The sequence below is a fragment of the Vespula vulgaris genome, chromosome 8, assembly GCF_905475345.1.
Source record: "Vespula vulgaris chromosome 8, iyVesVulg1.1, whole genome shotgun sequence".
Lineage (NCBI taxonomy): Eukaryota > Metazoa > Arthropoda > Insecta > Hymenoptera > Vespidae > Vespula > Vespula vulgaris.
In genome coordinates, this window is record NC_066593.1 from 7,530,522 (window position 1) to 7,558,344 (window position 27,823).

Below are 27,823 nucleotides of genomic sequence, written 5' to 3' on the forward strand. Positions count from 1 at the left end.
TCTTTTTCTTTCTTTCTCTCTCTCTCTCTCTCTCTCTCTCCCCCCCTCTCTCTCTCTCTTTCTCATTTGAGAGATAGAGAGAGGACCGCGATGATGCGTCTCATTCATTCACTGGTATCGGAGGTATGTACGGGGGTCGTTGCCGGCGTGCTGCTCGGCTGTTGTTGCTGTTGCTGGGACGCCGTCGGTGGTTGTGCCGGTATGCCGAGACTGGCTAAAAGCGGTCTCGAAACGGCACCCGGTGTGACCGTCGGTGGTGGCGGGCTCTCCTGCCCCACGAGCAAGCTCGCGGGCGGGAACCCGAATAGCTGGGATCACTGGAGCCGAGGCCAATAGCTGCCAGTCAGGTCCGGAGTCTGGGATGGTATCTGCACTGGCACCGATACGCCTGCCGATATTACGCCTGAAACATATTCAAGGTCGATCGCTTGCTTTACCTTCCTTTCCTCTCATGCAAAACGGCCTTTCTCTAATTTCTCTCTCTCTCTCTCTATTTCTTTCTTTTTTTTTCGTTATATTTACTTTTTTATTCGCGAACAAAACTCGAAGGTCTCGGAGAATTCCTCACGAACAGAGAACGTTTAACTCGCGTTACTATTTACCGATATTGATCTTTTGATTGACAAATGATTAGAACTCTTTCAGATAAATCGTACGTATAACTACAGAACCATCAATCGCAATCATTTCAACCATAAAATTAATCCGACAAACGTGGTGGAAACGTGGAATATTAATCCAATAAGGACACTATTTCGAATATCCTCGTTTATACTCATAAATATTATGTATAGCTATTTTTTTCATATTAGTTGATTATATTTAAACGTTAGATCGAATGTGATCAAGTATCTTTTATAATTATATTCCTTAAAGTAATTTTGTTAGAACAAAATATATTAATTGATGTTATCTCATGGTACAAGACTTTTTTAAATTGAAGATATATATTATTTTACTTTGCAAATAATTATCAGTACATTTATATAAAATATAACGAAAGGATTTCTTTCGATATTAAACTCCGAAATGAATCTTTCAAAATTATCCTTTCAAAAACATAACTAAGAGAAAAAGGAAAGCTTTACCATGGATGCATGTGTTAACCTTCATTACGTTGATGCAAGAAGGAAGAAAAAGCGAAAATGTTCTCAACAGTGAACAGTGTCTTCACCACAACCGATTACTTAACTATGAAAACGTGCTCCTCTCTGCAGAGACATAGGTGCCGAAAGAAAGAGAAAAAGATAGATAGAAGAAAGACAGAAAATAAGGTGCAATGATAACGAGAGCGTTGTAGAAATCTCCGGCGTTGGCGCACGTAAAGCGATTATGAAGGATAATGGCGTGTAAGAAGAGAAAAAAGGAAGGAAAGATAGACACCGTGTTAAAAGAGAAAGAAATATATATATATATATATATATATATATATATATATATAGAAAGAGAAAGAAAAAGAGAAAGAGAGAGAGAGAGAGACGAAAAGAAAGAGCGGAAAAGAGAGTAGGAAAAGAAGGCCGCGCGTGTTCCGCAGTATTCCACCATTCTACATCGCTCCACTCCATTCCTGTAGGTACGCCGCGCACCCCCGTATTTCCTCCCCTTTGGGTTCGCACGTTATTGAGCGCTCGCCCAGCCGAGGCGAGACCCAACCCATCCACATCCTCTGTTCACCCCTGTACATTCTGACGAGAGTGAGAACGAGAGAGAGAGAGAGAGAGAGAGAGAAAGGAAAAAGCGAGTAGAAGGGATAGAAGGGAAGGGTAAGTAGGGAGGAAGAGAGATACAGGACGAAGAGGATCGACCCTCGACGGCTTTCGTTAAACGGGAGAGGGGTGAGAAATAGAGATGGATAGAGAAAATGAGAGGAAGACAGAGAGAAAGAGTGAGTGAGCGAGTAAACGAGTGAGTGAGTGAGTGAGTGAATGAGAGAGATAGAGAGAGAAAGTCGAGAAAATGGAAAATTCAGGAGCTCTACGTCGACGGGGGTGGAAAACCGCCGAACATCCCATTCTTCGATTCAGCCCGCCGGCGCCATGCGAGATTTGTTTTAAAATCCTTTTACAATTCCGTGGGCGAGCGTCGACCCGCGTGCTATAACCACTTGGACCACCCCTCGCTCTTCTAGCTCTATCTCTCTCTCTCTCTCTCTCTCTCTCTCTCTCGCTCTCTCTCTTTTTCTCTCTCTCTCTCTCTTTCTCTCAGAGAACGGGGTTTGGTCTATGTAGATTGCGTGCGAAGAGGCTCCCAGGTAATCCTCGCCGCTTTATTTTGCACTCGACACTGAGCGCAAAAAAGAAAAAGAGATAGAGAGGAAGCGACGATTCGTGAATAACGAAGAAAATTCGAAACAAAAACGGACTCGACTCTGTTCTACTCTCTCTCCTAGGAAGAAATCTTCTTGTTCTTCGATGCGAGTTTCTTTTTTCTTTTTTTCTTCTTTTTTTTTTTAATATTAGACTTATTTCAATCCTTTAAGGTACCCTAAAAATGCTCGTCTCGGAAAAGCCCACACGAACGTTTCTTTTGTAAATAAAGCAACGTCGATTTAACGCATATTAAAAAAAAAGAAAAGAAAAAAGAAGCAGATGAATGGAATATCATTAACGGTACGTGGGAAATAATTAAAGGTATTGAATGCACGCGTGGAAGCGCAGATAATAGATTCACCGGCACGATTATTCACAATGTCATTGGGAGTGATAAAAATGTAGGATATATTTCACGGATATGAAGCATAGCGATATTCTCTCTCTCTCTCTCTCTCTCTCTCTCTCTCTCTCTCTCTCTCTCTCTCTCTTTCTCTCCCTTTTCGCGGAAAATAGCTCTCTCCGTTAATAGACGCCGAAATGGTTGAAAGCTTACGACATAAAATTAGCGACACCCCGAAACTCTCCGGAGATACGAAGCGAGAGATCAAATATCCAGAGATAAAGTGCTAAAATAAAAGAGACAATGGGACGCAACCGAGGAGGTTGAGCGGATGAACGACGCGGCACGCACGCGTTATTAAACGAACGTGAGGAATTCTTACGTTGAATTGACGAGCGAATAAAAATTTAAGATATCATTCGAGCGAATCGTAGAGAACTACTAACCTATGCAATTCCTTAGCGAAATCTGAATGTTTCTTTTATCGCGTTCACATTACTACTAACGTTTTTTATTTGATTTCGAATTTTACGAAATAACTGTGATCAGTATTTGAAAAAATGAATATAAAATGAAAATAATCGTAAAAATATCGTCAAATGAAATCTATTCAAAATGGCCGTTTATTCCTTCATTTTTATGTTTTCCAATCGGTTCTTGCAACGTGTAAAAAGTGGAACTCGCAAGGAAATTCGAGCGATCGACGTTTTTAGAAGAACTGCGGTATCGCTGCAAGCTCAAACTGCGATGAATATCGGAGATACCGTATTCGTTATCGCTCGACACGCATACACGTGCGGGTATGCTCACCGACGACGTTCGCCGCTGATAAAATCAGCGAACGGGGGCCGTGCGGGAAATCGAAACGGTAATTTCGTTTCAGTTTCGAATCCAGTTTACAGCTAATCTGCTTTGAAACTAGGGTGTAATGCAAACACGACAAATATTGACCTACTCAAAATAGTTGCGAATTCGCATTTGTAAGCGCGGAGAGGAGAGGATACTCATCGAACGATTTTCGTCCACCGCTGAAACAGAATGATATCTTTAAAATCATTGCGTACGAATTCTCCGTCCCGTCATGGATGCGTTAATTATTCTATTATGGTTTTCTCTGTCAACGAATCTATGTCAATATAGTTAAATTCTTCCCTAATTCTCGTTAACAAGGGGAACAATGAATACAATCCGTATTCCTGACGAAGGATGAATAAACGAACAATATAAAATAAGTAATATAAATAGATAGAATAGAAAGATTAGAACAATATAGATATGTATATTGTATAAAGTAAACCGCAAAACATGCTAACATTGTTCAAATAAAATATCAAACAGTGATTAAGAAGTTAGTAGATAATATACTACTAACCATTAATTCTCTACTTTCGTGTTAAACGGTTCGTTTAAAAAAATAAAACATATAAAAATCGCCTTTTTTTTTAAAGCAACCCTAACTAAACTTTAGAAACAACTAAAAGGCAAAATGAATACTTAAATTAGTCAATAGAAAACTTACCGGTCGCGGTCGAGGTCGTCGGCTGATAGGGTGCACCACCTGGTCCCGCAGGTTGGCCACCCGGCGTGGTGGGGGTACCACCATGGGAGGTCGGAATACCACGATGGGGTTGCGAATGCGCAGTGCTGTGTGCGTGGGTGTAAGACTGCGTGAGCGAGTGAAGTGGCTCGTGGAACACGTACGCCGGGTATCCCTCGGCTCGTTGCTGAAGGCAGCTTCCACCCATTGACCCGCCCAGACTACCCGACATTGAACTGACATCAGAGAGAAAATCCACGATGGGGCGTTGAAAATAATTCGCCTTTTAGACGTTCACCAAACTTTTCAATAAGATTCGTTACGCTCGTTACACCGTTTCGAAGGATACTTACCCTATTATTACCTGAGATATTGATACCTAATTTATACCAAATTAATTTACTTAAACCTTTTTGAGAACTTGGATACTTACCGATATCGAAATATTATACTTACAAAAAGATGAGTTACTTTCTCTTTTTACTTTACTCTACTTATATATATATATATATATATATATATATATATATATATATATAAACGTACATCTATAAATACATTAAATACAAACGGATTTTCTACTAACTAACCTGTAAGTGTCAGGCATAGTAGCAATTGGCTGCGGTATCGAGGAGTACATGGCGTTGAATCCGGCGTTTAGAGGCAAACGTGGAGTGGCCGGTGTCGCTGCGGGAGGTGCGGCACTGCTACTACCACCCCCGCTTCCACCTCCGACAACCTGATCGACGGCCGCTCTTCTCTGGTTTCGCAACTTTTCCTCTCGACGCCACTTTGCCCTGCGATTACTGAACCACACCTGCAACCGGTGAAACCAAACGGTGCCTCTGTCACGATAAATGCGTTATTCCCCGCGATTCGCCTTTCTTTTCTCTCTCTCTCTCTCTCTCTTTCTCATACACACACATGTACACTTCCTTTTTCTCTTTCCACTTCTTTTACCTCGCATTTCCATCTTTCATCTTCAATCTGTTCCTTTCTCTCTTTCTCTTTCAAACAAGCATGCACACCCACACTCGCACTTCTTCCTCTTTCTCGTACCCTCTTTTTACTCTCTGCTTCCTTACTTTCGAATTTATATTTTGTATTACTAGAGATATCTCTTTTCTTGTATATTTATTTGTGCAAATTAATCCGACATTTTTTTTTTAAAATGCAATTTTCCTTGTCTCTTTTCTATTTTTTTTTTTTACATGAAATTCGATCTCACGTTCATTAATTGCAATTAAATGATCGGGAAATTGAATTTCTCCTGGTCGATCTTGTTACTCTCGCGTTACAAATTGCGATATAAATGTTAATGATTTACGAGCAGTTTACAAAACTTTGTACCGGAATTATTAAAGACAAAATGAATGGAGGAGGATGGAATGAAACAATCATTATTTTTGCTCTTCACTCCTATTACTAAATTTGTAGTGATCGTGCATATCGAGTAACTTACTTTTTTCAACCTCTCGAAAGTTCGAATACAACGAACAAAAAAGGAATTTTCTCGTTCGCAGAAAAATGGAAACTAGGAGGAATATGGTTCGAAGGAATTGAAGTTTTACCTATTCTCTCTAGTTCTCTCTTTCTCTGTCTGTCTATCTCTCTCTCTCTCTTTCTCTCTTCCTATACTTCTCCTCTTCACTCTCGGCGTAGCGAGTAACGCGGTTTCGAGAGCTACCCATCGACGAGCGTCAATTGAATCAAAAAATAAATTTCATTCCCCGGCAGTTTGCAGGAACGACCACGGGGGGATAGAAGGGTAGCAAATCGTGTTCGAGCAACCCCACCGTCAAATATCTACCATTCGCTCGGAGCGTTCTCCTTCCGCCCAATACCGTCGCTCCTCGTAAACTCGTCCTCCCTTGTCCCCGAAAACTCGTTCGAATCGATCCATTCGGAATTCTGCGATCCCGAATAGACCTCGGGATGCTCTCCCTCTATCTGTCTATCTACCTCTTGCTTTCGACCCTCTTCAGGAGAACGAGAGATAGATAAAGAAAGAGAGAGGAGAGACAGAGAGAGAGAGAGAGAGAGAGAGAGAGAGAGAAAGAGAGAAAGCACACATCTTCTATTCTGATTGACGATATCTCAAAGATGGTTCCAACCTTTGAATATTCAGTAATTTCTATACGAGTTTTATTCGAATCGAAAAATATTTGCAGAAATGAATCCGCTTGTAAAGTCAACAGACGCGAGATTGAAAGGGATGATAAGTGATGCCGAAAATAAAGAAGATGAATTGATAGAGTTGAAGAAGATGGGTCACAACTAAGATCAGCTAAGAATTAGAATCATCCTTATCGAAGGTGAAGATTTCTAAGAAGGAACGATAAGCGAATTGAATAAATAAGATTGAGTCGAAGTTAGGGAAAGAGATAGAAAAAGAAATATAATAAAAATATACTTGAAGTAAGAATCGTTTTGTGCGTTCCATCACGGAAAACCTTTCACAGCCACCCTCTAACGATTTACCCTCTCGAGACGCGTCGGAAATCCTGCGGTATACCTCCCTCCGAACAGGAGCATCCCTTTTTGTCCATTTCTCTCTTCTTCTCTGTCTTTCTCTGTTATTCTCTATCTTTCTCTGTCTTTCTCTGTATTTCTCTGTCGAGGAAGGGAGAGTCGCGTGCGATGATAATCGGCGAGCAGTCTAGGCCATGGAACAACCTCGTGGAGATGCCCGCTAGTACACAGACGCACGAAAGGACGAAGGAAGAGCGAACGAGGAACGGCCAATCGGAGGACAACCTCCCCGGGGACGCGTCGTTGCCATGGTTGCGTCCGAACCCTCTTAGGCCTTCTGCCGGATCCCTCGTAGCTCACCGAGAGACTCGTCCGCGTCGCGCGCGCTACCTATACGTTACTTCCTCACCCTCTATTTTCCTCTTTCTATCTGACTTGCTCTCTCTCTTTCTTTCTGTCTCTTTCTATCTTCCTCTATATACGCCCAAACGTCTACCCTTATCTGTGTTCTCACACTGTACGCATGTATACGTATATGTATCGAATTTGGCATGGTGGTTCCACCATTTGCTTGGCCGCCGTTCAGTACGCTCTATTTCCTTCTTCTTCTTCTTCTTCTTCTTTTCTTCCTCTTTCTCTTTTCTTTTCTTTCCTTTTTTATTTACCTTTGATCATTCATTTATTTTGTTGACTTTCTTTCATTCATATTTTCCCTTTCATTTTTGTTTAACGCGTAACCGAATATTCTTTTCGCAAGTAACTATATTTAGATGTTCCATCATTCTTTACTACCTCCATCTTGTTTTCTTTTGTCATCATTTTGCTCTTTAAATTTTAATTCGCGATATCTACATGTTCGTACGTTTAATACTACTATCCATGCATTTTTATATACGCATCCATTGATTTTTGTCTTTACAATGCGCAACGTGGAACTTCCAGCCGTTCAGAGAATCGACCGTCGGTCGAAACGGTCGACTCATCCCTTTCTCTCTTTCTCTCTCTCTCTCTCTCTCTCTCTTCTCTTTCTCTCCCTTTCTTGTTTTCTCTTCCTCCGCTTGTTCTTTCCCTCCCTGTCTGTCTCCCCTAGTCTTTCCCTCTTTCTCGCCCTCTCGCTCTCCTGGCACTCCCGGTTTCCTGCACTTAGCAAGATCAATACCAGCCAACGAGGCTTGAAAACATGCGTCAACATGGTCTTGCACTGTTTGTACGTCCACATAACGCTCCGCGCACGGCTACTAGAGGCACGCCAACCACCACCACCACCACCACCACTTCCACCACTTCTACTACTACCATCTCCACGACCACCACCACCGGCAACATCACCACCCCTGGCCGGCCACTTCGCTACCCCCCATCGTTGAAACAGGTGAGGAAGGGAGAAAAGAGAGAGACAGAAAGAGAGAGAGAGAGAGAGAGAGAGACGGTGCTCGAATATCATCCCTCGAGAGACGACAGAGAGAGAGAGAGAGAAAGAGAGAGAGAGAAAGAGAGAGGTATCAGAGCGGTACGACCAAACAATGTCCGACAAGGCTGCGTACATATTAGCTTATACGGCCATACGTCACCCTGTGGCTCGACCGGCGGTATTAATTAAAATAATACGCCGTGAAGCGCGCCTGCTCTACATCCTATCGTATCTTCGTCCCTCTTTCTCTTTTTCGTCTTTCTCTGTTTGTCACGTTTGATGGAATTGCGCTTATCGTTGAACACTCGACCGAAATCCATCTGCTTGATCAAGAAAAGAATTAACGTAATCGACTATAATTTGTTATCTGTTACTAACTAACAATAAGATGCAAGGTTACGTGTTTTGTTTTATTTCGGTCTTTTTTTTTTTGGATTTCTCTTACTTTCATCCTTTTATCGAAACGATATAAAAGTGATTAATTTAGTTGAAGCAACTATTTCTATGTATTTTACTTTTTAATTAAATCGAGAATAGGTACAAATATTTGTTAACTTTAAAAAATTTCAAAAATTCATAGTATTCGCAAACAAATTTAACTTTTCGCATGATTGAAACGAGATTAGACTTCGGATCTATCGTTTGTGGAGCTATTGCTCTTTCAACTGATTTAGTTCTTTCAACCTTAGTTCTTTCAAACAAAAATGTTCGTGTTTCTATTATCTTTAATACTTACCTTCCAGCGAAATGTTAAAAAAAATTTTTTGTAACATTGCATTTAGATTTATCGTTTGTATTGTCGAGCCATTTCATCGAATATTAGAGCCAAATTTAATTCATATTGGGAAATATGGAAAAACCATGAAAGAAACAAATTATGAAAGCTTTCAAACTCTATAGTTGGGCCATTGAAAGCTATAAAAGTTGATACCTTTGTTGGAAGTTAATTTCCCATGGGGAATAAAAATTCCCGTGACATAACATTTGAATTGGTAAAAAATTATCCTTTGTCAGAAAACATTCGGGATATTCTCCTATAAATTTGATAATCGAACGCGTACAAAAATTGCTTTTGGTTTTTTAAGCTTATATTTTAACCCAATGACTTGTTATTACGTATATCGTAATATCATATTTCTATGTATGTATATGCAAGTATGTTAATCATTTTATAATTCTTATTTCGCAAAAAATATTGCGACTCGCTAATTGAAAAACATTTCATAAAACGAATTTACAAACGATATATTCCTTTGCATCTGTTAATATGCACAAGATATACAAACGAAGTCGAGTGGCAATTGCGTTTACGTTGAAATGGTGAATATTTGCAAACGATGCTTGGATATTTCAGCGTTGCTAACAAACATGGATCATTGTTTTGAAATAACAATATTCGATATGCGTTCATCCTGTTCTCTCTCTCTCTCTTATCGATCTCGTAAAATCATAACACGTCATATTCGTTTATCGTTCCCTTTGTCTCGCAAAAATTCGCATTAATTCGAGATAGATGTAAAAATATTAATTCCCGTTACCGCACACTATGAGAAAATCATTCGAACACATTATTTTTTCCACTCTTCCGAACTTGTGCGTTTCATTACGCGTTTTACAGTTACGGTAATTTAATATTATTACGAAGAGCGCTCTTGTAAATGTAACAATGCGTGGAAAACGATGCATTGTATCGGGCGTATAAATCTCGTGTATACCATATCACATTTATTAGCGAATCGTGCAGAAAATATTAACTAAATATTCGCGTCGTCAAATTCGACGATTTTCATCAGGAGAAACGAGAGATCCATCCTCCCGGGGATAATCGAAACGATGACGGAATTTCGCATAAAAAAGAAACGAAGTGATACTCTGAAACGACGAGGAAATATTTCTACGCTTGAATAGACATAATGAAATAACTATAAACCATGAGACTTGGTCTCACCGCTTGGAGAGAGAAAAAAAGAAAGAAAAAAACATATTTTGCGGGAAGGAAGAGTCTTCGAATAATCCAATTAAAATCGACGTCGTTAAGGGAAAAATTCTAGAAAGATCGGGATCCCTTTCGTCTCATAGAATTCACCTAACGAGTAAAACCCATGCGAGGAAGTGTGAAAGAAGACCGAAAGCAAGAGAGAAAAGAAAGTAAAAAAGAGGGAGAGAGAGAGAGAGGGTGGAAAGAGATTCGTTGGGAAGTTGGGTAGGACGTTACTCTCTCGGCATTTAAAGTGCATCCTGCGTGTGCATTGCCGGCGGTGAGCACGTTTTAAAACGTTTAATGAAAGGGCGTCTCCTTGCTTAACGCCCGCTCGTTTCGAAAGGAACGAGCAGGCGAGAGTCGAAAGGAGAAAAGTGAGAAAGAGACAGAAAGAAAGAGAGAGAAGGAAAGAGAAAATTCTCTAAAGGAAACGGAGAAAGGAGACCGATGGATGAAGGTTAGGATAGGAGTATACGAGAAAGAGGAAGCACGCGCCTCATTCGCACATTCACACTCACCTGGATACGTGCCTCGGGCAATCCAATCTTCTCGGCGAGACGCTCCCGCGCAAACACGTCCGGGTAATGTGTCCGCTCGAATTCTGAAACGAAACCAGTTTGCAACAAGTGTGCCAAGTTATTGAAGGAACACGGATTTTAGATTCGTTATGAACTTTTCGTGGAAGGATCAGTGTTAAAGAAATCAAATGCAAACGTTGGTGGTTTGTACATAATAATGAACAGTCAACAACGATTTACAATGATATAAACAATAATCGAATAGAGAAAAATATAAAAACTCGACTAGTCAAAGTTTCCTCGTCGAATGAGAATGATAAATAGAAGAATTTAATTAAAAATATTTAATATATTCACCTTTCTCGAGGCTGTCTATCTGTTCGTTGGAAAAGGACGTCCGATTGCGCTGAAGTTTTCGCTTCAGCCTTAGTCGTACTTGCGAGTCCTCGTCGCCGGATGAATTGTGTTCCGAGTTCCCGTCCGACGTTGTCTCCTGCTGATGCGACAACAGAGAACCCGTGTCTGGAAAGAGATTTTCCAAAATTTCGTGCGAATGATCCTACTAAAATGTTTCCTTTTCTACTCGTAAAACTAACGTTTGCGAAGTACAATATGCGCGTTTAAATGTGCGATTGAAAATGATTTGGAAATAATTGACGAAAGATGAGTTACATGTTTTTTTTTTAATATTTTGAAAATTTCACGGTTAAAAGACAAGGATAGAAACTCCTGCCAGCAAGGAGATCGATCCAATTAAGGAAGCGAGTTTGGTTCCCCTCGACGAGCTTACGTTTCAACGATTTCAGCTACGAGCAACGGCTGCGGTGGTGGCAACGAGCGTCTGTTGAATTCCTAGACACGAAGAGGGAAAACGCGTCTAGGCGTACGTTCCACCCTCGATCTTCAGGGTCGCCATATTGGTGCGTGTATCGGTGCGCGCATACACACACAGGTACGGGCGCGTTATCGCGAGCCGCGATTACTTTCCGCCTCTGCGAACCGAACCCTCGGCACTTCTCATCCCTTCAGAAACCTTTCTTGCATCCCTCTGTCTCTCTGTCTACCAACGCTGCCAATCCTCTTTCTATCTTTCACTCTCTCTCTCTCTCTCTCTTTATCTATCTATTTTTTCTTCTCTCTTTCTCTCTCTCTCTCTCTCTCTCTCTCGTTCTTCTTCCATCTCTTTGTAAGCCTTTGCAAAAGAACAAGAGAGAAAGAGATACGTTGTTACGTATAGAATGTCCCATTTTCGATAAAGCCAACGTTTAGCCTTTAAACCGCGGGGAACAGGAAAAGACGAGGACAAAAAGAAAAATCGAAATAGACGTCTCGAAAATGTTATACTTTAATCGTAATCGTCGTACTCGTTCGTTCCATCAGATCGATCGTCCATCGTGAAAAATCGTTAATATTCTCCTGACAGTGACGTCGTAACGCGTTTACACGATAAGTCTGCGTCCGACGGAGCACACAGAACATCGAGACAGTATAATCGATCGGTTCGGTTATGTCGAAATAAAAAGTATAAGTAAAAAGTGATACTTGTGGTCGATAAGTAAGCCGATATTTTGAGGAGAGAGAAAGAGAGGAAGAGTAAAAAGAAAGAGCTATCGCGATGGAATAAAGTCTCGTTTTAAAGACTAATATTTTATCGCGTCATCGCGACGTCCATTTACGAAAAGTTTAATAAATGTATAGGGGAAGGAACTGGTAAAACGGATACAAACGCATGTTGAAAGTTAAATGTACGATAACTTCGTCAGCTTCTCGCCTTCAGCACAAAGTTATATTCTCTCTTTCTTTCCATCTTTATCTTTCTCTCTCAACTCTTGCACAACTCGAAATGCCGTCAGCTCCAAACACTGCGACTGAAGACACCCCCTCGTTGTCGTTCTTCTCACAAGCACGCTACCCCTGCGCGTAACGACCGATAGGGAGGATCTCAACAGTCCCCTGCAGACCGATCGTTGGCTTTAATTTTCTAGGTGACGACGCACCAAGCGAAGAGAAGAGAAAAGGGATTAGCCGCTGCTGCTGCTGATACCGATGTCGATACCGATGCCGATGCTCATTCGATCGGAAATACGCGACTATCGATAGTTATAGTTTTTGCATTAACACCAAAGTATAGGACATTGATAATAAGACTTTTCTATTTTTTCCATTCGGTCGATCAACAAACATTCTGTTCGTTTAAACATCTCGACTATTATCGACTATTATTTCTGAATATATTTTTTGTACTACATTAAACTTATCGATCGATCGCCTTTCTTCATATTGAAACGATCAAAATAATCGTTTTAGAAAAAGAAAGTTGAGTTTAAGGTCCGGAGAAGAATAATTTCAATAGCAGCTGTGGGCGAAATGTTGGGATAATTCTTGAATCAGGAACCCCGACATATATTGCATCGTTTGTCCTTCACACACGAGAAGCAGAGTTTCGCGTAATCCGGATTTCGGGGTAGAAAGCGCATCTGGAATCGTCATCTGTGGCACAATCTCAACCGCGATCGAAACGCGCACACGGATTTTCGTGATCCTATTAGAGGTGGAGGACGACGATCGTGCAGGTATCGTCGACCTTGCGAACCCACCACGTTGCGTTGAGCCAAAAGGTTCGTCTAGATTGCTCGTAGGTGGTTCAACACCAGGGACGCCCTTCACAATGCCTCTTTCTCGATCTCGTCAATGAATCCGACTTAACGCGTGCATAGAATCCGTAAGGAGCGTTTCGAATTACAGAGCCACGCGAATGACTTTCGACCATTGTTGATCGAGAAGTGGATCGAGGGCGCGAGGATTACGAGGGTTCCTTTTTAGAGCTATTGGAATCCATTGGGAGAAAGAGAAAAATTTATTCGATCGCGTGATTCTCTAAAAACAACGTTATGTTTATCTCTTATCTGTTTATTAGCAAGATATTCGACAAAATCCGAATGATGAAGGAAAAATATGATTTTCTTACGATAACTTGAAGAATAAGTTGTTGAATATATTATTTGTGATTCTGATACGAACGATCCATAAAATATTCCTGAACAAAGAACATCATTAGAACTTACCGCTTCGTTTGAGCAGAGAATCGTCACGACCATGTAGTTGACTACCGGGTAGAAGAGACTGTCCGGAGCCAGGGGTAGCCGCTGTTGGAATGCCAGTGGCCAGTGGATGATGAGAGGGCGTAGCCGAGTACCATGCCGGTGGCCAACCTGCAGCCTGTCCGTTGAACATTCTCAGCTTGTCGTAAACACTTTCGGCGCCTTGATGCGCTTGCACCGCTGCCGCCTGTTGCTCCTTCTGAGAGGCTAGGTTCCTAAGCACCCTGTTGATCGACGACACCTACAAAAATACGTCAAATTCTTCGATCGATATCCTTTCCAATTTTGCTATTGTAGATCATTAACCAAATACGAATTTGTCGAAGGTTCCTTTTTTTTTTTTTAATTGTAGTTGTTAGTTAAAGAAAGAAAAAGGTCTATTACAAAGGTATTGTATATTCCCAGAAAAAAAAGAAAGAGAGATGTACTCGAGACCAGTAACTCTTTGTAAAAATTTGTCTACTCTTCGGATATTTTAGATTCGTATTCGTCCGTGAGTCCACGAATATCATCATTGGCCTTCTCTCCCTCTCTCTCTCTCTCTCTTTTTCTCTTTTTAGAGCTTCCTCTCTCATCGGGGTAGGGAAATCTCCAGATGAAAGGATGCCGCCATCCAATTATTATTACATGAAACGGTTTCCATAGCTCTTCGCTCCCTCTATCCAGACACGGTCGTCTTCACCTTGCACATTGCGGTCGAACCATTGGCTAACTTCTAAAGTTATAACGAGCCACGGGGGTGAGTCTCGGTGCTCTCGACTCGTACATAATAGTGCTCTGTACTCTACGCGTGCCCTCGTCCGTCATTCTCTCTTCATCCTTCTCTCTCTCTCTCTCCCTCTCCCACCCTCTTTGTAGTCCTCTTTTTGTGCAACATGAATGGTATAAATAAGTTGGATATATTTAAAGTATACACTATGTCTTCACTCAACCAGTATTGAACTAAGCATCTTTATTACAATTTCGGTTAAAAGCTTTAATGAGAGAGACGGACAAAGAGAGAGAGAGAGAAAATAAGGAAACACTTCGAATCGATCAGATTTAAAAAACATGGAATAACGATTATACTTCGATTATATGTTGAGGGCCAACGATTCTAATCGCGAATCAATGATTTATGATTATTAGGAGAAACATCGAAGAACAAAGATACTAAATTAAATCAAGATTCGATAATAATGAAAGATGATAACAGAATAATGATAAATCTAATAACTCTCAATAAAGTTTGCATTCGATCAACGAACGAATGATATCAAATAAGACGCGACTCGTTAAAAAAGAAGTCTCATTAATAGTTCAGCCTTGTTTTACCTCATCGAACATACATCATCGATCACTCCGATACCATTATTACTGAAGGAAGAGTTCGAAAGGGTAGAGGACTTATTGGAAGGACCGATAGTTCATCGATCCTCCCTCATTAATCGTTGTATCGAATCCGAGAACGAGATAGGTACATAGCTATAGTAGAGCGATAGAATCGAGAGCGGACTCGTTTGGAAAGGTTCGTTCGCGTGCGAGATTCCCTTCCGATTTCGCGACGTAATGACAGACTCCGAGGGATAGGTGGACGGTGATTGTACGAGACTAGGGGTAGAGAATATGGAGTGTGGGGTATGCAGTGAGGGAAACGAAAAGGACGTTTCTCGACTAACCGCGCTCGACAGCAGTTCGCCCATCCTGATCTAGCCTTTCCATCATCGAGTCGTGCAAAGCCGGCTATGGCTCGACGCTATGGCTCGCATTGCCCATGCTCGGCCTCGCTCAAGCTCCGCTCTTGCCGCACAACAGCCGCAGCACCGATGCAGACCATTACACGCGCGACCGGACACGAATAATTGTGCAACACGCTTAACTGATCCCATTCACTCTGATTCTACCCGCTTCTCCGTTCGCTCGACTCCTCTCTCTCTCTCTCTCTCGCTCTCATTCTCATTCTATCTTTCTCATACCTGATCACCCCTACTACTCGTGTCCCTTCCCTGCATGCCTCCTCACACCCTATCGTCGACGACGCCACAATGTGTACCCGCCGCAACAGCCACGACCGACGCTATTAGTATTACGAATACTGTTATTATTGCTATCACTGGTGCCAGCATAGGTGGAATATAGATGATAGTCGTCTGGACGTATCGTTAAGTGAGACAGAAAGAAACGCCGATGTATATGAGACTATCGATCTTCGTCAAGATCGTTGCATATTTTGTAATCGAGCTTTAAGTGATATCGTTTGAAATTGATTCTACAAATCTTTCTTTACCGGCACTATTAATAGTACCAAAAGAATTATTAGATATAGGTTTTAGACCAGAATATCAATATATTAATGTAATTTTTTTTATCGATCGGTTCAATCAATTCCGTTCGTTGTAACAACAAAGAAAACGTAGAATTGAATCTATATTAATTGTGGATATACCGGTATCTCGGAAAATAATTTGACTGTGATTCCTAACCTTCTTGAGAACCGTGGACAACCGATTAAAATGAACGATTCTTCCACGATTGGAATAACGACCAGAACGCGTGCGATGTCTTTCCCTCTCGTTATTTCTCTGATGGACGTTCCGATCCAAAGGGTAGGTAGGGAGCGACGAAAGGAAGGAAGAAGTGGACAGACGGGAAACGGCACTCGAAGGAAAAGCGAGATACCGTTCGAAGATTCCTTCTCGTCCGAACAGATATTCGCGAGGAGGGTTGAAAAGGATGTTTGGAAGACGCACGGATGTGCTCTATGTACGAGAGAGCCGATTCTTTCTGACGGAAGAGGGGTGATAGGGGGTTCAAGGGAGTTGAGAGAACATTCGACGCGAGGGTGGACAATAGCCTTGGTCCGCGTAATGGACCGATTACCCCTCCCAACCGATCGTATTTACGAGACTTTGATTAGGGTCGAGTGGCCGGATCCGACGGGTAAGTACCGGACTGCGTCCGCACCCTGATAAGCCACCGACTACGCCTCTTTTCTTCTTTTCTTTTCCTTTTTTTTTTTCTTTCTCTCTTAATCTTAACTTATCGAGATTTCTATCGCGTATTTCAATCGTTTTGTCATAAGTACGTACACTCGCGAAATTTTTTACGCAAACTCGTAAAACTTCAAATGCTTTTGTGAAAACAAATTTTTTTTGCGAAGGAAATTTTTGGCCAACGGAGGAGAAAATTATTAGATATCCTGGTTCTTTTTTTTCTTTTTTGAAGATTCATTTTACAATTGTAAATTAATATAACGAGAAGGAATAATTCGAAGGAAATCGTTATCTTTTTATATTCCTACGAAGTACGTGTAGATCTTTACTCACGCTTGGTATATTGTCATTATTGCAAACGCCTTCCTGGAGAAGTCGATCTCGTATTTCCCAAGCGAAAATCGATGGACACTCGCGCTTGTAATCGGCGATCTTATTGACGACCGGAGTGGTCGCTACTCGTGGCTTACTCCCACCTATCGCACGTGGTTTTATGGATCCGGTCTCGTAATACCTGTAAGAAGAAAAAGATCAATGTTCCTAACTTCTTTGGATCTATACACGTATATCTTCTTTATTTATCGTCTAATCGTTTGAATCGTCATCGTGACGGTTACAGGCTCGTCTTTGTTTCCTGTCTGTACTACCGTTACGTTCTCTTCTCTAATTATTAACTTGACATAGTTCAAGCAAACGATCTTCGTATTATTCGAATATACTACAAAGTTTTTGGTTGAAGGTAAAATGATTTTTCCAACCAATTTCATTGACTAAATAAAACAAATTTAAAGCTTGAAAAAAAGAACAGTGAACTATCTCGATCTATTCCACATAATGCTGAACTCTGATCAACATGTAAACGAGTTATTAACTTACAAGATAACTCACCTGCCGAGGATCTTGGAGACACATCCGTTGCTAACCTGCAAAATTCGTGAGATATCGCAAGGTCTCGCCCCACTGTGCGCCAATTCGACGATCTTCTGCCTGGTGGAGTCTGGCAATGGCCGACCATTGACGTAAACACCGCCGAGCTGGTTAACCCCGCTGTGTCCTGCAGCCGAGCACCCAAATATTGAGTTCTGTCCGACCATAGAACCCCCTCCAATACCCGCGCCACCCCCGTGCATCAAGTCCTCTTCTGTGAAGCAAAACGCGCGCTATTTGTATTTTATTATCACATTCGAATAGCTTCTTCTGTTCGCTGATTAATTACCAATTAATGTATTCGCATTAATCGATCATCGACCTTTCAACGATCCTTCTATGATACCATTGAAATACGTTCGCTATTTTACATGATCAAATTCCTTGGAATTTTGCATGTTACATAATTGATCACAAATACGTACAATTCGATGCTTTCATTTAACCCGACAGAGTTTCGAAATTAATTCGGACTAATTGTATTTAATCTAATTCAATCTAACGTAAAACCCTACTTAATTTAATTAAACGTGACACCTTCATCTAACGAAATTCGACTCTATGATATCTGGTATAGAAGAAGAAAGAAAGAGAAAGAGATGGAGAAAAGCGAGTTCTAATATAATTAAACCATGTGAAAATTATGATAGACGCTTTTCTGTTGGAATGAGAACGAGGGAAAAGAGATAAAGAAGAATAAAATATTTTTTCAAATATTCACAATGAGTCAACTTTACGGAGTACTTTGATTGACTCGGGCGTATCAATTATTCAAGAAATAGTAAAAACAATGAGAGATATAGAAATGAGGAAAAATAAAGAAGGAGAGAAAAATAGGAAGGGAAGTAAAATGAAAAAACGGAAGTGTGAGAAACGAAGCGGATGGACTAGTAAAACGCGAAGCTTTTTAACCTTTGTCGTCGCTTTGTAAATTCACGCGCTAACACTGGCGACGGACTAGGGGAGAGAAGGGTGTAGGAAGTTAGGGTGGGGGTGGTAAGGGTCGTACAACGAGAATGCGTCGTGACTCACCTCGAGGACGAAGAGAGAGAAAGAGAGAGAAAGAGTGAGTGAGTGAGTGAGTGAGTAAGTGAGTGAGTGAGTGAGTGAGTGAGTGAGTGAGTGGAAAAGAGTAAGAAAGAGAGAGAGTGAGTGAGTGAAAAAGAGAGAATGAGAGCGAGAGAGAGAGAGAGAGAGAGAGAGAGAAAGAGAGAGAGGGACTCGAGGAGACTGCGCGCTAAATGCATCTTGCAATTAACGAATTTAATTAATCTCCCACTTTTGCGCCGTGCAAAGCGACAAGAAATAGTTGGAATGTAATTTGAATGGGCTGAGCACGGCGTCACCGTACGAAACCACTTTGTATAACGACGCACGACGCGTTTCACAGGCCCTCTCTCTCTTTCCTTCTCTTCTCTTCCTCTTTCTCTCTCTTTCTCTCTTTAACTCTTTCTTTCTTTCTCTTTTTCTCCTTCACTCTTTGCTACTACAACCAGAACCACCACCACCACCTCCTCCTCCTCCTCCTTCTCCGCCAGTACCTCTTCAGCGAACACTACGAGGAGCCGAGATTCCCTGCATTTTGTGATTACTTGATGTCGTTGGAAAAAAGAAGGAGGTTGTCCTCTCCTCGCATGATCTTCCATTTCTATGTGCCAAGCCAAGTATTCATCACTCGTAGACGTAATCACATCCGTTATTTTGTATTCATCAAAAACCGTGAACTATTTTTCCGTAAATATCTGCAGACATTTATGTTGAGTATAAAGAATGCGACGAATAAATATCTGTCTTTACATTCTTATTTTTTGTTTTATTTTTTTTGCAAGTATCTATCTCAAAATTATATATATTTGCAGTATTAATCCATAGCATTCGTTAGAAATGCTTATTCTTGATAAATAAAATTTCCAAATTTATATCAATTGTCGTAAATAAAAAAAAAAAATAAAATAAAATGGAAAAGTTTATTGATATCCATCAATCGTATCGCTTGTCAATACCATCACGTATCGTAATATAAAATTTCTATGAATACGATTGTCTACGAGATAGATCCATCGGTTGATTTAAATTCTTGGGTATACTTAAGTGAAAATATGAATGAATTACATAAATACTGTATTCTATCATAGAATTAAAATTCGTCCAATTATATCTGCTTAGAAAGATAAAAAAAAAAAGCAGGAAATTTTCATATTCTCGATTTCATTAACCAAAACTTGTTTGAACTGGGAAACTGTGAGGAAAAACGGACTATAAGACTAAAACCTCCGTGAAGAATAAAATGAAGGAGGTGAAAAAGAGAAAGAAGTAGAAGAAGGAGAAGACGAAGAAAAAGAAGAAGAAGAAGAAGACAAAATAAAGCCATCTTTCTTCTTTTCTCGAAGCAATTAAAATGACAGCCGAGACTTGGAGAGTTCTTTTCCACGTAAAGAATCAATGAATATTCATACAGGTGCCCAGTTTAATAAGCGAGTATGTAGATCTGTCCATCGTTCCGCGATCTTACCATTCGCGCTTCCTTTAATTTATGCAACGAGATACATCAAATTATAATTCTCTTTTTCTCTTTCTCTCTTTCTCTCTTTCTCTCTTACTCTTTTACTAACGGTAGGACGGTTAACGACATGACGTACCAACACCGACCGAAAAGCTTTAATTAAAAAAAAAAGTAAATGTTCCAACCTCTATTTCTCTTTCTGTTGGGAAAAAATGAGGGACTCACATATTCAGATATTTGCTAGCTCGATTTTCTTTTCCTTTAAGCGTAAATATACAATGTATTCCATTCTATCAGTTACAAAAATAAAAAGAAAGAATAATTTCATCCTTTGAACGAGATGAAAGACAATGGACGTACGCTTTTTGTATATAAAATTATTTCCATTTTTACAAAACAAAAAGTTATAATAAAAAAAACATTATTTCAAATAATTGAGGATATATCTGATCATAGATAAGAAAAAATAAATAAGTAAATAAATAAATAAATAAAACGTGACGTTGAGTGGATCGAATTTTCGTTCAATAAATATTTTAAACATTAATCGTTAACTTAGAAAATGCATTAAACAAATTTAGTAAGTACACTTTAGATAGTTGTTAGAAATAATACGAGAACTTAACAAAATAAAAAGGACTTGATAAGATAAAGTTTGAAGTAAGTGGAACGATCGAACATGCTTGTCGTTCAACCGCGTGCGAGATGAAAAAACTAAGTCACCCTTTGAGAAAGGCATATGACAGGGGATGTTTCTCGCCCCGCTACAGTTTTAATTCTCTACAAAGGGCGTCCGAGAGAATCCGTAACGCCGGCTCGTGTATCTATACGTATACTATACGAAGTTTCACACGATGTAAACCGACAAAGTTCGAGCCCCCTCCGAGCTTTTTACTTTCGCCCCTCTTCGTGTCGTCCTTTTTAATGGCGCACCTAAGATACGGGATGGAAGGGCGACCGACGATGAAAATAAGTAACGATCAATTTGCCGAAGATAATAATATCGTGCTTGGGGCGTATCTAACGTTATTTGTATAATAAACGACGCTCCAAAGGGATACCGCGTCCTAGATTTATGCCAGCGATCTTATTTGCTTATTTATCGAACAACTTTATCCTTGATAATCTTGTTGATCGGGCTATCTATTGATTAATCAACGATTTTACAGTTTATAGTAGATATTTACTTGAACTTTTCTATTTCATATTCGAAAATACCTACTAGAAATGTATTTCCTATTTAACTATAAAAGATCATTAGTTTGTAATGTATTTTTATTCGCGATCGATGGACCTGAAGACAAAAATCATTAATCGAAGCGAAGAACAATAAACACCGAACAATGGCCCCTGTGAAGATCTCTCAGGACCAATCGAATATCAGAAGATACGTGACCGGCAGTTAGCATTGTGCGCAACATCTTCTCGCCCAATCCCGCTCCGAGGCGAGAAAACTGAACCGCCCTTTGAGGTATGCCACGACCCTAGTGTTCTCCGTTAGCGCTTTAATTCATTACAAAGGAAGACTTCCCGTGGATTTGCACCTATACGTACATACGTACGTATATACACGTGTATATAGGAAGTTGCACATGAGGTGAACGCACAAAGTGCATACTACCTTCTCCCTCTTACACCATCCTTCATTTCCTTCTCTCTCTCTCTCTCTCTCTCTCTCTCTCTCTCTCTCTCCGTCTCTGTCTCTTTCTCTCTTTCTCTTTCTCTTTCTCCGTCTCTCTCACTCTCGTATGTTGGCACAGCAGGCAGGGTGAATCGTCCAAGCAACGCCGGCGATTCGCGAACACGGTGTGCGCGCGCACATACACGCTAGCTTCGCACACATTCTTTATATATAATTTCGCGTTAATCTACGCGACGACCAGCGCAAAAGCGAGTCATGCCGCAAAGTGAGGCAAAAAGGTTCCACTTGGCTAAGCGTGAAACGGAGCACAGATTAAATCCCTTCCTACTGGCGCACGACGTCGCGGCACCCTTCCACTACCACCTCCACTACTCTCTCCTCCATCTCCTCCTACTCATTCTACTCATCCTTCCTTCCTTCCTTCCTTTCTCCACACTACCACCACTTTAACCAGCTACCGCCTACTCTCCCTATGAGAGCCAAGAATCGTCTCCGTTCCTCGTTAAACGACTCGAGCAACTTCTCTGTCCTTCGGACACCCTTCCTTCGTTTTCTTTTTTCTTCCTTTCTTTTAACCTCTTTTCGTTCCTTTCGCGTGCAAAAAGAAAGATCAAAAGAGAAAGTCTCCTCGCCGAGAAAGAGGAACTCGAACCTTTCGATTTTCTCCTTCGGAAAGCGAAGAATTTAAAGGACGAAGAAGCTTGGCTTTGATATCCATAGTGAGTCACATTACTTGTTACGAGTTTCTATCACGATAAGTACTCGTGATATCCAGAAAGTTTAAACCAATCATTTTTAAAGTGTTAACAAATTTATTCAAATTTGTGGATTATCCTTATCTCTTTCTTTCTCTCCCTCTCTCTCTATTTTTTCACGAGAAGAAATATCTAACAAGGTCGTAGAAAAGTGTATGAAATTCAAAAATACAGAAACATAGCAAAACAATCGGGAAAATGGCCTGACGTTATTAAAAATGTAATTATTCGAAACGATTTATATCATCACGCTATTAACAGCACGTGATCAGATAGTTGCGAGCGTGCAAATAATCTCGACTTTCTATCTTACTAAGTGGAAAGATTAAAGAATGTCATCAATTATATCGTCGATTTCTCTCTTTCCACGAAGAATCGGTGAGAAAAGGGAGGCTTTGATGGTTACGTAATGTCACTCGTTGACGGTGCTAAAAAAATCGTACTTATTTACACATCGTTGAAATATCTCCGAGCATTATTATCACGTCATCGCGCGCATCTCTCATTTTGCCGAGGAGAAGGGTTGAAAACGCGTTTCACTTCCAAAGTGTTTCGAGATAAACTCGTGAATTTCGTTTCAGCTCGGTTTCAGCTCGATTCTCTCTCTCTCTCTCTCTCTCTTTCGTCATCTCTCGGTCTCTTTCTACAGATCCTACGACAGGGGTGACATCAAATATGTTGCTGAGGGCTTACATTCTCTAATGAGTTGAATCGTGGTAAGAGCGAGACACCTTTCCTGTCTCTCTCTCTCTCTCTCTCTCTTTTTGGTTCTCGAGAGTTGAATTCATTACGTACGATGTTAGGAGGTAGCGTTTGAATTAGCGAGAACAGCTACTACACACCAATGTCGTCGTACGACTCATTATCGCGCGAGTCTTGGAACTCTGTCCCCTTTTTCGCGCATAAATTGCGAAGTTTATGGAACACGTCTGTCCCTTCTTGCGTCCAGTTTTTCTTTTCCCTTTTTGTTTCTTTTTTCTTTCTTTTTTCATTTTTTCTCTTTTTCTTTTTTTCCAAGTCCGACACATATTAGGAAATATTAAAACTAAAGATAGAGGAACTAAAGGAAGATAATTATTTTCTCAATTTTATGAAATAATTATGGAAATTATTTAATGTGGGTTAAGAAAACAGTTTACGTGTCGTTACCTTTTAGACCTATTTAGATTTTCAGACTTTTTTAGAATTATTTAGCGATTCGTAAAGAAATTTCGAAAGAATTATTCGTAAGGTATCAAACGGTAACAATGAATTGTTGTTTTTCGATTCGTAAGACAATACGTACTCCTTTCTTGCTGTAAATCGAGCTCGAGAGCAATTAAAAGGTATAAAACTTGAGGTTAACGAGTGCGCGACCACAGAGCAAGCCGTAAGAATTTGTACTCGAACAGGAATATGAGTAGTGGCATCTCGTCACCTTTCCCAGCCTCTACCCTCCCTCCCCACACCCCCGCTCAGCTTGACAATAAACCAGAGTGTCTCGGTGTGACGGGCCCGCCACGAATTCGGCTGACCGCAATTCTTTCTTTTTTCTTTCTATACAGAATGTGAGGAAGAACCGAAGAGAGAGAAAAAGAAGAAGAGAAAAAAGAAAGAGAGAAAGAGAGACCGGTTCACGTCCGGAGATACGAGTACGTCATCGTCGTCCTCGTAACAGGACAAAAGGTACAAAAGCGTAAAGATAATAGACGTCAGGGACTCAACCAAAGGGAAGAGAAGCAGCTACAGTAGCAACACGACCTTAGAATCGAGCGACATCGTTTACGACAAAATAAAAATCTCAGAGAATTATCTAACTGAACAATACACTTCCCAGAGAAAAAAGAAGAAATCGTTGGTTGAGTAGATAAAAGATAATTAGCCGACAAATCGACTTCATCGTTAAAATGATAAGTTCGATTACCTTTGACGAAACGTCTTTTTTAATTCGATTTCTCGTTTCATATCATTACCAATTGGAGACTTTGTTCGAAGGTTAAACCTGTTAAAGCTTTTTCGTTTCGTTTCGATACGTCAAGATACGAAGACAAGCGATTTGTCGATATTTCAGATATATCTAATAAACATAACGAAGAAGATTTTAAAGAAGAAGAAAAAGGAAAAACTTTTCGTTCCTATAGTAAATGAACGATCCTAGAAACATATCCGTTTGTGACGAAGGTTAATCTCAATGGATTCGTGGGAGACGAAGCGACGGCGTTACGAGACAAACCATAACCATTAACAAATCTTGTAGCGACGCAGAAAATAAAGTACTCTCGTGAATCGACCGTTTGATTCGAATAGCCTACGGGAGTTTTATGGGGAAGGAGAGAGACGACATCGTGCCGGTAGTTGGATGGTCGGTTGGATGAATGGCTGACTGGTTGGATGGATAGATGGATGGATGTAGGATGGATGTAGGATGGATGGTCGGGTGGATGGACGGTTTTGCTCGGAGGGTCGCTTTTGCCCGGCGTTCGTTCGTTCGTTCGTTCGTTCGTTCGTTCGTTCGTTCGTTCGTTCGCTCGTGCCAAGCAGACATTGTCCGCCCCGAAGCAATACACGGTGTTCGAATGGTTCACGATCGAGAAGGGGGAAAGCACACTTTACTCCTCTATAACTCGTATTATGATCTCGAGGCGTGTAACGCGATACCAAAGTGTTTTGGTGCGCCGGAGCGTGCGTAAAGCCACAGCGCTACGGAAAGTATTATAGAATGCTGCCTCGTGGTGGTTTATGTGCCAAAGGGTAAATCGAAACAGGTCTTTGCTAGAACGAACACTACCCTTTGTCAATGAGTTTCTTTCTGAGCGTTATTATCGTGCGGATTAAAGGAGTACAGCTAACAAAACGAGGAGTCATGTTGTTAATGAAACCAAGACTTTTTTGTTCCTGTGAAATCGATACACTTAAAATTTAATGAATATTACAAAAAAGCTTTTTCTACTTCGTATTAACAACTGGTTATTCTGAACAGATAGTTCACTCCCCAAATATCCATAATATCTATGATCGGATGATAAACGTTATAATTGTTCGATATGCGTTTGAATATGGTTTTTTTAACTGAGACATCAAATAAAAGCACGTGAAATAATTCGTCACGTATAACAAGATTTAAAGGATCTTTTCAATAACTAATTTGTAGGTATAAATCGGTGTTATAAAAGACATAAGAGAGGTAGATACTCCCGACGTAAAATAGTCTACTGTGTATGGCGTAGCAAGTTGGATTCGTACGCGACGGCTTTTAGGTGAAAGGCGCCACCCTTCAACGTCGAACTACCGGCTCGAAGGGGCTGTTGGTCCGACAGAAGCCAAGGAAAGGCGTGTCGGGTTACGGACTAACCCCGGGGATAACCGCCAGCCCCACCTAAGCCCATAAGCGTAGACGTATTTACTTCCCTTTCTCTCTCTCTCTCTCTCTCTCTCTCTCTCTGTCTCTCTCTGTCTCTCTCTCTGTGTCCCTATCCTATTCTCTCTCTTCAACCCTTTCAATGTATCTTTACGCAAAGGTCATGAGTCGGAGGATCGCGAAGGAAATCGTGTCCTACTAAATACGTCTCATTTTACATGCTCGATTTGTTTGACTCTAGACGGTCAACTCTTTCGAACCCTCTTAACTTTCTTTAAAATTGATACTTGAAGAATCACGATTCTTCGGTATAGTTCATAATACAGAATTCATTTTTCAAATGTTCTAATTCTTAACAATAATTATATGTTTCTTTGGTAAAATACAATGGTAGAAATCGATAGATCGAGGAACTAAAAATGAAAGGAGATAATTGTTACGAGTTAGATACTTATAAAATTGATGTCAGTCATAAAATAAATCAAAGTCAAAACTTTCTTCGTGCAAAAAATGTTTGCAGTCTTATTTTTATCCATGTAAAAGCACTCAGAAAAAAGAGAGAGAGAGAGAGAGAGAGAGTGAGAAGGAGAGAGAGCAGTCCTTGTAACCGCTTTTGGCTGGACTCTCAAAATCCGTCTAGGAAGATGATGCGTCGTCACTCGAGCGTAACTAGATTGAAATCCTCTAGGACCATATTCCACGCGCCTCGTCGAAATTGACGTTAACGATCGACGACAGCGTGAGAGGCAAGGAGAACGTATGTACCTAGACTCATCCTAATAAGAATCCATTAGCGAAATGGGTGAAGTGCTAATACGCGTTAAGTATTTGTCTCGTGAAACATCGAGTCTTGTGCATCTGAGCGTTTCGATAACGAAAACAACCGTGATAAAGTATCGAAAACGCGAAACTCATTAGTCATTAATCGATGATTAATTGAAATGAAGGTCAATCGTTAAAGATAATTATATCATTGAAAGATTAATAAAGTTATTCAGAATTTGTTATATTGTTTACGTTCATATTTTGTATTCCTTTTCTTCACTCTTTTCAATTAGATTAGCTCACACAGCGACAATTAGTGTTTAATAAATAGTTCAATAAGAAATATCGACGCGATAAAGTATGAAATTATGGTTAAGCAAAAAACATAAGTAGATACCAATCGCAGTTTTATTTTTCATTCATCTTATTTCGTTTTGCATCTGATTTGTATTAATTATTATTTAGGATGTATAGCGAAGATAAATAAAAATAAAAATTATTTTAATCGAAATTAGAAGACATAATCGATCGTGTTTACAAACGTAAGAACGATGAAAATGATTCTTTTTTTACCACATAACTAAATAAACATAGATATATTTTATTTACATACATATAACTATATAAAACGATCCGAGAGAAACATAACGAAACTACAAATTTGGAATGAACATAGAGGTACAAAAAGATAACAAAACATCCAAATACATAGAATAAAACAGTAGTGTCAAAAATAACGATTTGTAGATAGATTTCTGAACAATAATTAAAAATCGTAATACGCGAGAAGTAGATGACCAAACGAAAAATTACATTCCATACGCGATATAGATACCTAACAGTTAAAAGTCATAGAAAAAATGCAAATGGAGATGTCTTAAGGAATGAAAGAAAAAAAGAAAGAAAGAAACAATGTTTAAACGTATGGGAAGAAGGAAAGAAGAAGCGGATAAAGTCTTAGGAAGAAAAAAAAAGTAAGAAAAATGAGGTCCTAGAGAGAGAAAGAGAGAAAGAGAGAGAGCATTAATCTTTGGAATGGTAATTTGACCGACCTTTGTGCGGCATCTTCCAGAAGGGCGGCTCGGGGGTGGACGAGCAAGGGTTAGCCACCCCCGCGCCCAACAGGGTCCTTGCCGCGTGCAGCGCCGCCGCCGCCGCTTCCCTGCTCCTCGCAGCCGCTACACTCGGCGGATAATCCGAAGGGCTATCGCCTCCTCCTCCTCCTCCTCCTCCTCCTCCTCCTCCGCCAC

The 27,823-nt window shown here is 40.4% G+C and overlaps 1 protein-coding gene across 3 annotated transcripts; it reads right to left on the reverse strand.

Moving 5' to 3' along the window:
• Positions 1-16: 16 nt before the first annotated feature.
• On the reverse strand, positions 17-27,823 carry LOC127065691 (paired box protein Pax-6-like). Of its 3 annotated transcripts, none has more exons than XM_050998426.1 (9): positions 27,626-27,823; positions 17,533-17,785; positions 16,978-17,158; positions 13,637-13,913; positions 10,929-11,093; positions 10,572-10,654; positions 4,780-5,006; positions 4,172-4,410; positions 17-403 (listed from the first exon to the last, which is right to left on the reverse strand). In XM_050998426.1, exons 1-9 carry the CDS (start codon positions 27,636-27,638, stop codon positions 315-317), a joined length of 1,527 nt encoding a protein of 508 aa, XP_050854383.1. In that variant the 5' UTR covers positions 27,639-27,823; the 3' UTR covers positions 17-314. The 3 variants fall into 3 exon arrangements, with proteins under 3 accessions (XP_050854383.1, XP_050854382.1, XP_050854381.1); XM_050998425.1 differs by having other exon boundaries at positions 4,172-4,425; positions 10,584-10,654; positions 27,626-27,820; XM_050998424.1 differs by having other exon boundaries at positions 4,172-4,425; positions 27,626-27,817.